General features: G+C 39.3%; 1 protein-coding gene across 1 annotated transcript in view; it reads right to left on the bottom strand.

The window, feature by feature from the left end:
- Nucleotides 1-7,536: 7,536 nt before the first annotated feature.
- The window catches only part of NIPA1 (NIPA magnesium transporter 1), a 30,462-nt gene continuing 26,100 nt past the window's right edge, over nucleotides 7,537-11,898 (bottom strand). Inside the window, exon 5 of the mRNA XM_045004965.1 lies at nucleotides 7,537-11,853. Coding sequence (XP_044860900.1) covers nucleotides 11,342-11,853 — 512 coding nt within the window. The 3' untranslated portion in view covers nucleotides 7,537-11,341. The remainder of the gene's footprint in view (nucleotides 11,854-11,898) is intronic.

Raw genomic sequence — 11,898 nt, forward strand, 5'->3', positions numbered from 1 at the left:
TCATGGAGCAGCTGGTACAGGAACCCACAAGGGGAGAGGCAACTCTAGATTTAATCCTTAGTGGAGCTGGTCCAAGAGGTAACTATAGCAGGACCGCTTGGAAATAGTGACCATAATACAATAGCCAGGAGCAACGCCAGGGTTTCTGGCACCTTAGGCAGAATTCGGGGGGTGGCATTTTGTGCACTCCCCACAGGGCGCGCGGGAGCTTTTGGTTCTGCTCCCATCACGCCGCCGAAGAAGGACCCTCCGCCGAAATGCCGCAGGCGACAGCAGCAGTCATTGAGCTGCTCAATTGCCTGCCGCTGTTTTCCGCGGCACGTTGGCAGAAGGTTCTTCTTCGGCGGTGCGACAGGAGCGGAACCGGAAGCTCCCGTGCGCCTGTGGGGAGTGCACAAAATGCCGCCCCCCGAATCCTGGCGCCCTAGGCGACCGCCTAGGGTCGCCTAATGGAAACGCCGGCCCTGACAATAGCATTCAACATCCCTGTGGTGGGAAGAACATCTCAACAGCCCAACACTGTGGCATTTAATTTCAAAAGGGGGAACTTTGCAAAAATGAGGGGGTTAGTTAAACAGAAGTTAAAAGGTACAGTGACTAAAGTGAAATCCCTGCAAGCTGCATGAGCGCTTTTTAAAGACACCATAATAGAGGCCCAACTTCAATGTATACCCCAAATTAAGAAACACAGTAAAAGAACTAAAAAAAGAGCTACCGTGGCTTACTAACCATGTAAAAGAAGCAGTGAGAGATAAAAAAGACTTCCTTTAAAAAATGGAAGTCAAATCCTAGTGAGGCAAAAAGAAAGGAGCATAAACACTGCCAAATTAAGTGCAAGAGTGTAATAAGAAAAGCCAAAGAGGAGTTTGAAGAACGGCTAGCCAAAAACTCTAAAGGTAATAAAATGTTTTTTAAGTACATCAGAAGCAGGAAGCCTGCTAAACAACCAGTGGGGCCCCTTGATGATTGAGATACAAAAGGAGCGCTTAAAGACGATAAAGTCATTGCGGAGCAACTAAATGGATTCTTTGCTTCAGTCTTCACGGCTGAGGATGTTAGGGAGATTCCCAAACCTGAGCTGGCTTTTGTAGGTGACAAATCTGAGGAACTGTCACAGATTGAAGTGTCACTAGAGGAGGTTTTGGAATTAATTGATAAACTCAACATTAACAAGTCACTGGGACCAGATGGCATTCACCCAAGAGTTCTGAAAGAACTCAAATGTGAAGTTGCAGAACTATTAACTAAGGTTTGTAACCTGTCCTTTAAATCAGCTTCGGTACCCAATGACTGGAAGTTAGCTAATGTAACGCCAATATTTTAAAAGGGCTCTAGAAGTGATCCCGGCAATTACAGACTGGTAAGTCTAACGTCGGTACCGGGCAAATTAGTTGAAACCATAGTTAAGAATAAAATTGTCAAACACATAGAAAAACAAACTGTTGAGCAATAGTCAACATAGTTTCTGTAAAGGGAAATTGTGTCTTACTAATCTATTAGAGTTCTTTGAAGGGGTCAACAAACATGTGGACAAGGGAGATCCGGTGGACATAGTGTACTTAGATTTCCAGAAAGCCTTTGACAAGGTCCCTCACCAAAGGCTGTTATGTAAATTAAGCTGTCATGGGATAAAAGGGAAGGTCCTTTCATGGATTGAGAACTGGTTAAAAGACAGGGAACAAAGGGTAGGAATTAATGGTAAATTCTCAGAATGGAGAGGGGTAATTAGTGGTGTTCCCCAAGGGTCAGTCCTAGGACCAATCCTATTCAATTTATTCATAAAATGATCTGGAGAAAGGGGTAAACAGTGAGGTGGCAAAGTTTGCAGATGATACTAAACTGCTCAAGATAGTTAAGACCAAAGCAGACTGTGAAGAACTTCAAAAAGATCTCACAAAACTAAGTGATTGGGCAACAAAATGGCAAATGAAATTTAATGTGGATAAATGTAAAGTAATGCACATTGGAAAAAATAACCCCAACTATACATACAATATGATGGGGGCTAATTTAGCTACAACGAGTCAGGAAAAAGATCTTGGGAGTCATCGTGGATAGTTCTTTGTAGATGTCCACGCAGTGTGCAGAGGCGGTCAGAAAAGCAAACAGGATGTTAGGAATCATTAAAAAGGGGATAGAGAATAAGACTGAGAATATATTATTGCCCTTATATAAATCCATGCTACGCCCACATCTCGAATACTGTGTACAGATGTGGTCTCCTCACCTCAAAAAAGATATACTGGCACTAGAAAAGGTTCAGAAAAGGGCAACTAAAATGATTAGGGGTTTGGAGAGGGTCCCATATGAGGAAAGATATGGGCTATGACTCTTCAGCTTGGAAAAGAGGAGACTGAGGGGGGATATGATAGAGGTATATAAAATCATGAGTGATGTGGAGAAAGTGGATAAGGAAAAGTTATTTACTTGTTCCCATAATACAAGAACTAAGGGCCACCAAATGAAATTAATGGGTAGCAGGTTTAAAACAAATAAAAGGAAGTTCTTCACGCAGCGCACAGTCAACTTGTGGAACTCCTTACCTGAGGAGGTTGTGAAGGCTAGGACTATAACAGCGTTTAAAAGAGAACTGGATAAATTCATGGTGGTTCTCCATAAATGGCTATTAGCCAGGATGGGTAAGGAATGGTGTCCTTAGCCTCTGTTTGTCAGAGGATGGAGATGGATGGCAGGAGAGAGATCACTTGATCATTGCCTGTTAGATTCACTCCCTCTGGGGCACCTGGCATTGGCCACTGTCGGTAGACAGATACTGGGCTAGATGGACCTTTGGTCTGACCCGGTACGGCCATTCTTATGTACAAATTACCTTCCTTTGAGATTTTGAAATAATAAACTTTATCTGGGAATTTTTCACCAGATTTGGGGAGATTTTTAGCGCTAGGTTGGGAAAAGTTGGCATCACGATATAGAAGCTCTGTCTGGGGCCAAGCCCATCTGCAGGCTGGGAGCCCAGGGTTAACCCTGTGTGGGGCCCAGGCTGCGAGGTGGGAGAGTCGAGGTGGGGGAGGGAATAGCGCTTAGGGGACCCACTGCGGCAGGTGAGAGCCAGACGCACTTTCCAGCCGCACCAGGGGTGGAAGATAGGGTGACCAGACAGCAAGTGTGAAAAATCAGGACAGGGGGTTGGGGGGTAATAGGAGCCTATATAAGAAAAAGACCCAAAAATCAGGACTGTCCCTATAAAATCAGGACATCTGGTCACCCTAGTGGAAAAATTGCTCTGTGCAACCTTGTCTCTGTCCCCAACTGCGGTGAGGACGATAAACGATACTACGTGCCTCTAGGGTGACCAGATGTCCTGATTTTATAAGGACAGTCCCGATTTTGGGGTCTTTTTCTTATATAGGCTCCTATTACTCTCCACCCCCTCCCGATTTTTCACACTTGCTGTCTGGTCACCCTACCTGACTCCCCCACCTTGTCACCCTCAGATGCAAGGGAGGGCCTGGTCCTGATTTCCTGCCACCAGCTAAGCTAGATCTCCAGTCTGTGCCAGGAACCAGAGCGGGGGCACGACCTCGCTTCCTCCAAGAACCAATTAGTGCTATCATGAACTGGACAGAAAGGAGCACAAGGTGGGGAGGCCAGTTATTGTACTGTGGCTACCTGTTCCTTTCCTGACCAGCTCACACCCACTTTCCCGAGCCAACCTTAGTTTTTATTTGTTTAAACAAGGCAGATAGGCAAACCATTTATCCCCAAGCCCTCTCCCACCCAGGCACAGTCCCAAAGTAGCTATCCATGTCAGCCCCAGCCTCCCTTTTCTTAAATTTAACATAAAATCTGACAAACAGCAATGAAAGATTTTCAATCTTTAAGGGAAAAAATGTGTTATACTATGGGATAAATTGCATTGTCCTTTACTTTTCAAATAGATAGATAAATAGGAGGTTAAATATTTTCTGTAACTTATCTTCCCTTTTCCCACTTTTTTTCCTTATTACTTTATACTTTCCTGTGGTCAAAATATATTTTCCCGTATGCACTACAAGTATTATTTTTTATTAAAGTCTCGGGTATATTTTATACTCTGACTAGTTGAGACGATTTCTCAACCTCACATAAGAGTGATATACCCAACTTTAACAGCTCAGTCTTAGGACCCAGGGGTGGGGTTTTTTGGGGTTTTTTTTGGACAAGACTACAATATTTCTCTGCGATGCTCTAAAACTTAAACTGCAGGACAGCCTTTGAATGTGTAAGAGGACTGTGTGCATATTGGAGAAAGCAGGGTGCATGATTGTTACCTTTTCTGATGGGGGTAGATTCTGTTTAGCCTCTGTGCCTTGCTGCCAGTCTTGTCTTTCCAACCTCTCTCATAGGTCAACTTGGCTCCTTGTTGCTCTTCTTCATAAATGGTTGCATGTGGCTTGCTTTTTTATTTTTCAAATAACAGAGAATCTTTGTTTTCTCTGAGGCAGCTCACTGTATTTCCTCACCAAGTGACTGCTCATTTAATTCAATCTTAACATTACTAGACAAAAATGGCCCCTCCCTGTACCAGACAGTCTCTATAGCATACTGAGGATCAATTGTTGTTTTTAAAATTCTAGGCCTATTTTACTCCCCATTGCATTTTATCTTGTGGATACAAGATTAAAACTGATGTAAAAATCATAACATTAAATGTACGTGCTTGTAAGAACTATTGCCCAAGTAAGCAAATATGTAGAGGCCTGAATTTTGTACAACTTTGTTTAAAAAGGGGTACTTTCATGCCTCAATAGTCTTGTGTCCAGTGCTAAAATAGATTAAACTAAAATATAAAATATACTGTGCAAAATGGTGCAATATGGAAGATGTGTATAAATGCATAACATCTGAGAAAGCTCAGTGTTTTAAGTGTTAAAGAAATTTGGAGCCTGTTGGATCCTAAAACTGATTGAGCTAGTCTAATCTTGGACACATCTTTCTTTGACCCTCAATCAACTCAGCAGAGAAACTAGATAGACATGGGGAAATAAGTACAAAACCAGAAGTTGCATCCTCAGCCTCAAAAATGTATGATTTAAAACTTTCTATTATTTGAGCAAAGGTTTGCAATTCCTGTTCATTATCATGCCCTTTGGAAATACTGAATATATTATATATTTTAAAAATTAAATATAGTTTAATACGATAGTAAAATCGGTATAATGTAAGACTGATTAAATGCATATAGTCTACTTAGCACTAGACTTCAGCTCTAGAGGTGCCCATTATAGCAACTTTTTCCCCATACACTCCACAAAAATACAAGCCCCGCCCCCGCCAAAAAAAGCCTTTTAAGAAACCTCTACGAACATTATTAAAGGGAACAATGAATAAATACATGTAAAATATTAAATAGATTACTTCAAGTATTGTAATTTCTTCAAGGAACTTTGTGAGTTTTTAGCTGCTCCTTTTGTTCATGTAATCTCGATTGCTGCCTCTGTCCAAAAAAAATTTAACCTTTTTTCAGACAAAAACATGAAAGTTTAGCCTAGCCCACGTTTCATCATGAATCATTATCTCAAAGCCCAAGACTTTGCTCTGTAACATGAAGTGTTCAAAGTATCTCTGAATAATTCATAGCCGGTTTCGTTACATAACATTTCAACCACGTTTCAGAAATACTAGCTGCCACATGGAGTGAATCCCAAATGTTAGGATGATGGTGACCCATCTAATCTAATCCATTTTTGCAGTGTAACTTCTCATTTAGACCCAGTCAGCAAAGTGATTCAAGTGTCTCATTGAATTTCACATTGAAGGTCTGCAGGGACCGACTCCTTTGCAGGACTGGGGCCAAAATCCTTAGGAATTCTGGGTTAGATTCTCTGGCCTATTTTGGTCCCTTTGCACAGTTCAGGCAGTGCAAAACAGGTAGAAGCAGCTCACATCTCTACAGCTGGGTACTCTCCTTAAGCTGAGAGTCCCATTCACACAGTCGTATAAGCTGTTTCATAAGTCATACTTCCCACTCAGAGAGAACCTGGGAAAGGGATTGTACTGTGGTGGGGAGAGGGCAGATATCCTCAGGTGGTGCATAGTCTCTTGGGTGACTTACCAGCTGAAACGGTTTTAAAACATCTAAAATATTCTAAATTCAGTAAGCGCTCTAGCTGGCAAAAAAAAATGGAACCTAGAATCAGGGAGCCTCCCTCTATTGCACTTAGTAAACGGAGCACAGCAAAGAATCTGGGTTTCTGAGTTCACTAAAACAATAATAAGAACAGGAGTACTTGTGGCACCTTAAAGACTAACAAATTTATTTTAGCATGAGCTTTCGTGAGCTGCAGCTCACTTCTTCGGATGCATAGAATGGAACACACAAACAGGGGACATTTATACATACAGAGAACATGAAAAGGTGGAAGTATGCATACCAACAGGCAGAATCTAATCAATTGAGATGAGCTATCGTCTCAGCTGGTTTTAACACAGTGCTACATAAAATGTGTTCTCCATTTCTATATTAAAGCTTCCACTACTGGTGCACTGGTGGAGCTGCTTCAGGTCTAAATTTTACTAATATCAACATCCCTAAAGTACATATCCTGCATCTTATTTCCTATTCAAAAGGTTCAGTGACCATGCATGTGGGAAGAGAAGTGTCAGCCTGTATAATTTTTTAGACTTTACATCTGATCACATTTGAATGATCACTGCTACCTTTGAATATAAAATAGAGCCTGGGTGTATTGACACTAATTGTTATTCACTACCCACAAAATATCTTTGACAGACACCTTTTTTCCTTTTTAAAATTAATCCAACTCCAATTTGAAGTAGCAATGGCATAACCCCTTCAACACAGGTAAAGAAGCTAACACAACATTAATCATTCCTGCTCATAAATCCTGCACTCAGAAAGACATCCTTGATATTCACACTTTTGTTAGCCTACACCGTCAGACATGATAGCATAATGGCGACTCTCAAAATGTTGCCAATTTCACTATAGCACTGGGTCCAATTGAAGGCAGAATTTGATGGGCAACCTGCATAATTTTCCAAGTGGTTTCTACTCTCACTTGCTGAGATTTATTTAGCAATGGGGTTAGAGGTGTACTCTGCTAAACAACTACCCAAAATATAGAAATGTATGGACAGAGTAAGTAATGACATTTGAGATACAGAGTTTGCAAAGGACTTCAAGCCCTGACAGGTATTTATAGCTTAAGAAAAATGCTCAGTTCATCTGTAAACAAACTGCAATGGTATTAACATATTAAAGCTTTGACCCCTTCTTGTCACTGTGTGCTTAATTCAGTCATCATTCGCATGACTCTTCTTCTATAAATGTACATGTGAACAGCACATTTACCACTATTCAAGGCAGGACTCCAAGTTTTGTGGATGAGCAAATGAAATAATTTTGGTTCATGCATCAGGACTAGGTCCTGTGGTGGCTAAGCCTGTGTGAAACACAGAATATTTTCTTTATGATAAAAAGCAGAGCAGGAAAGTCACAAACAAGCATTGAGCTAGAAATTAGTCATTTATTTTAAAATATTACAGATTAATAAATAGGTTAGTTATCAGAAACCTTAATAAATAGCCTTTTATAATTTACACAAGGCAAATACAACATGCCTATATCTATTTTTAAAAAGCAAAGATAATAAGCTAAACTTGTAAGCCATTAACAAATCTATATACACATTATTTGGAAGCTAAAATAGTCCATTTTCATTTCACCTGTAGTAACTATATTGCAATAGTATTTAAGTAACCAAACCTCTGACAATGCATATTTGTTCCCATCCCTATTTTCCACATTCCATTAAAATTGATTTAAAACATACACAAACAAAAAACAAAAAAAGAGTTCTCTCATTTAAAAAATAACTCAAGATTATCCCTTCTGTATAACATTTTTTCCCCTGCAAAGTGCAAACCATCTGAACAGAAAAAATAAAAAAATCTTAATTCTTTAAAAACATTTCCCCAACTTTGAAAAGTATTCTGGACTTTCCATTTCCTAATTTTCACCCTTTGGAATCTTTCAGTTTCAACACTGCTGTATGAAATACTTTGGCACTAAGAGTTCTGGAGCTCCTAACATTATTAGTGCAAATGCTACATGCATTAACATGTTCTGTAGCACTTAAACCCCATATTCCCTGGCCCCAAAGAGTTAATTACAAAGACTAATCTCCTTGAAGGCAGGAAGTTAAGTATAATTAGATATAAATTTGTTTCAATAATAAACTTCAGCAGTTCTGTAGATTACACTCTCTCAGGACAGTATAGGAAGTATTACAATGTCCTATGTTTAAGTAAGAAGGTGAGAGTGGTACATTTCTACTTTCAGTGCATTGCAGTTTGAGGTCCCTGTATTTATTTTCTTTAAATCATTCTTGTAATAAAAAAGCCTCTTATTTTAAAATAAAAAGGAAAAGTAAAGCTTACAGCTTCCATTATTTTAACAAACAAAATCCAGTGCTTTCACTGTCAGTGCTAGTTACTTCAGAAAAATACATATACAGTCAGTATAAACCAAAATTATTATTAGGAAGCATCACTTGTCAAAGTGTATATGACATTCTTATTCATATTAGTTTCAAGTGACTAATTAATAGGCTTTATTTACATATACAGTATCCTGGATAATTAGTACAACAGCTATCTTCTTTAGACATTTTGCTTTTTATACACAGATATTTGGGATTTAAGAAAAAAACATTTTTTGGTTGTATCAAAAACAGTTCTATTCTTCTGTTGGATGTTTGGGGGATTTATGTGGGTAACCCCTACTAATGATAATGGTGCCTACACATGTCAATCCTTCATATTTTGAATGGCTAATAGTTCTCAAAATCTATCTACTTCAACAGATTAAGAGCACTGAATATGTAAATATGTCTGATAAATTTAACAGAAGCCACAGAAACTATGAAACTCCTTTCACCGTGGGAATAAATATATTTTAATGCATCCCATCAATATAATCAGTCTACTTTACGACACTTTTTATGTATAGCCTCTGTCATTTCTGCTTTGGAATCAGAATTTAAGTAAGCTGGCTTTTGGCTATTGATATAAATAATTTATGAAGCAATGTGAAAAAGGTGGACCCAGTGGGCAGAAGACCAAAGCTCAGGAGACAATTATTTTCTCCCTGAGACGATGGAACTCATAAGTATTATTCAAAAGGTGCTCCCTTGCCTTGCGGGAGGAAGAGAGAAGAGTTGACAGTTCACTTCAACAGTGCAATTGTTTTTAAACCAGAGAAGTAACATGAAAAGACCTAGAAAAGATAAGAGGTCTGGGATGAGGGGAAGGGGAGAAAGAATCCCATCAACAGTGACAATACACACAACGTCAATACACTTTTAAAGTTAGAATTGAGCCAGATCCAGTTAGAGACAGGAAATAAAAAAACACTGCTATTTTCTGAAGAGTAACAAAAATAAAATTTTTCATTATTTATCATTCATGATGTAAAAGGCTGTAGGTATACATGACATGCAAGGCCACTTGAAAAGCTTTTCTCCATATGTGCTGGCTTTTGGCATCTCCATTTCAAGAGGTTCAGAAGATGGAGGAGGAGGAGCTGGAGAGAAGAGAATTCCTGCAGAAATGTATCAGCTCCAAGGATGATAGGAAGACCAAAGAATACATCTGCTATTTCAGTCTTCCCCTGCATAGAGACTGCTTATCATAACTTGGTTTTGAGATGTGGAAAGAGGTTGCTTTGGGACAGGGTAATCTTGTTGGTTTGAGATTGTATAATTTTAAAATTTGCATAAGCACCTAACATACGAGGATAGGAACTTTTTAATCAATAAAAACTTAAATAAGCAAACATACTTGGCCAAATAAGGACTAGGATGAGATATGACAGTCATGTTCACTTTGAACTGAGAAAGAATTTGGACACTTGCACAAGCCTTTAAAATACTGCTGCTGAACTACAACACAGCTGTGAAATACTGGATCTGAATGCGTGTGTACTGGGTTACTCAACTCCACCTTTCTAAAGACCTTAATCTTACCCATCCTTCTTCTGAGTTAATCAAGAAATCTCACACCTGTGCATCTCACAAAAAGTTTTTGCTCATACCAGTGCCAGTTCACAGCCTGATTTCATAATTGGCAATCTAGTGACATATAAGTCCATTTACTCATTATCCTGTTCTGAAGAACAATTTTGTCAATTAGCTACTTATTAAATAAATTCCTATATTCTGTGGTATAACTGGATTCTACATATACTGGATTGCTGTAAGTAGACCTCTTACCAATTACTTCTCATTATGATTATAGACGTTCGCAGAAGCCACCAAAGCATCTCAGCATTGACTTCAGGCTTGTAAACCTTTCCAAAAATATTCTGACCTTTCTGTCTCCTTTACATGCTTATAATTTGAGTACAGTCAAATATTACAGACAACAAAACTGGATTTTTCTAACCTGTTACAAGCTCTCAGAAACAAACATTCAAATTAAATGATATTTTTAGATTACAAAGGCACTGGATAACCCACCATATATACAGCAAGACTGTGCATCACTTCCACGTCCTTCACGCTCTTCCTGTCCATTAACCGTGAAAAGCTCTTGGATGAATGCTGTATGTCTTAATGCACTTAAAAGAGTTATGAATAAAATGTATACCTGTAATCTGGATGCTAGTTCCAGCTGGATCTATGAGCTAGTTTCAGTTGGTAAGTAAGTAGTGAAAGATTTTAAGGGTTAGATGCACTACTCTATACCAATGACTTAATTTAGAACTCCTCAGTGCATTCACCTGTGTCAGTCCAAATTGCGGAGGCAGTTACTGTACAAAGGACAAATCTGTAGACCACAATTCAAATCAACATTTGTTTCACAATTCACAGCCTGGACTGTGAACATATTGCTGTTTTAAGGAAATTAACAGAATTGTTCCATTTGCTTACAATTTTTTTTAGGGCATAAACTATTCATGAAAGGTGCCAGACTGAGTGCATTGGAAACTGATGTTCTCTGTCCACAGAACAAGGACATCATAGGCAGTCTAATGTAAAGATTTCCTACACTGGCCTGTCAGAATGTCATCAAACCTTTTCTGGATGGACCACCTTTTAGGGGCAAGGAGATACATCAGTCTCTATGCGGATTCATTCCTTAGCCTTCCTGTTGAGACAGTCAGCAATGATACCAATTAATGTCAACTTATTATGGTGATTTTGGGTATGTGGACAACTGTCCATTAAAACTGGATGAAGGCCACCAATTCATATTACACAAGCTACCACTCTCTGAGGGTAACGTCTGCCAATCTCAGTCATATTGGAATCAGTGACCTAGAAATGGAAGGCTCTGTATCATTCCCTGAGCCATCCAGTTCCCTTCAAATATGTTTTTAATCTGTCTTCACATTAGGTTTATTCAAATCCCCAATATTGAAGTTGAACTCCTTGAAGACTTGTATAAGAACAATTCCAATAGATACAGTGATGAATCCACAAGCCATCCCCAAGAAATCTACCACTCCCACATTACTCCACTCCCTAAAAAGGATGGCTGAGGCCAGCAGGACTAAAGTGGTGAACACGACGTAGTAGATGGCACCAAACACAGATGAGTCAAAACATTCCAGTGCCTTATTGATATACTTGAACTGAATGATGATGCTACATCCTAACACTGCCAGAAGAACCAAACAGAGGTACAAGGCTCTTTGACTTGATGGATTATTGTGGAAGATATCTTGAGCAGCCAGCCCAATGCCTTTTGTGCTGGGCACAGTGAAACTACCCAACAGTGAGCAAATACTGATGTAAACCATAATATTAGTGGGTCCATGAGCTGGTGCTATCCAGAAGATAAGCAGGAGAAGCATGAGAAGTACTATGCAGAGGTAGCCCACAAACACTGAAAAAAACAAAGAAAACAAGGCAATGGCTTGTTAATGGCAAG

Source organism: Mauremys mutica, chromosome 1, assembly GCF_020497125.1.
Source record: "Mauremys mutica isolate MM-2020 ecotype Southern chromosome 1, ASM2049712v1, whole genome shotgun sequence".
Lineage (NCBI taxonomy): Eukaryota > Metazoa > Chordata > Testudines > Geoemydidae > Mauremys > Mauremys mutica.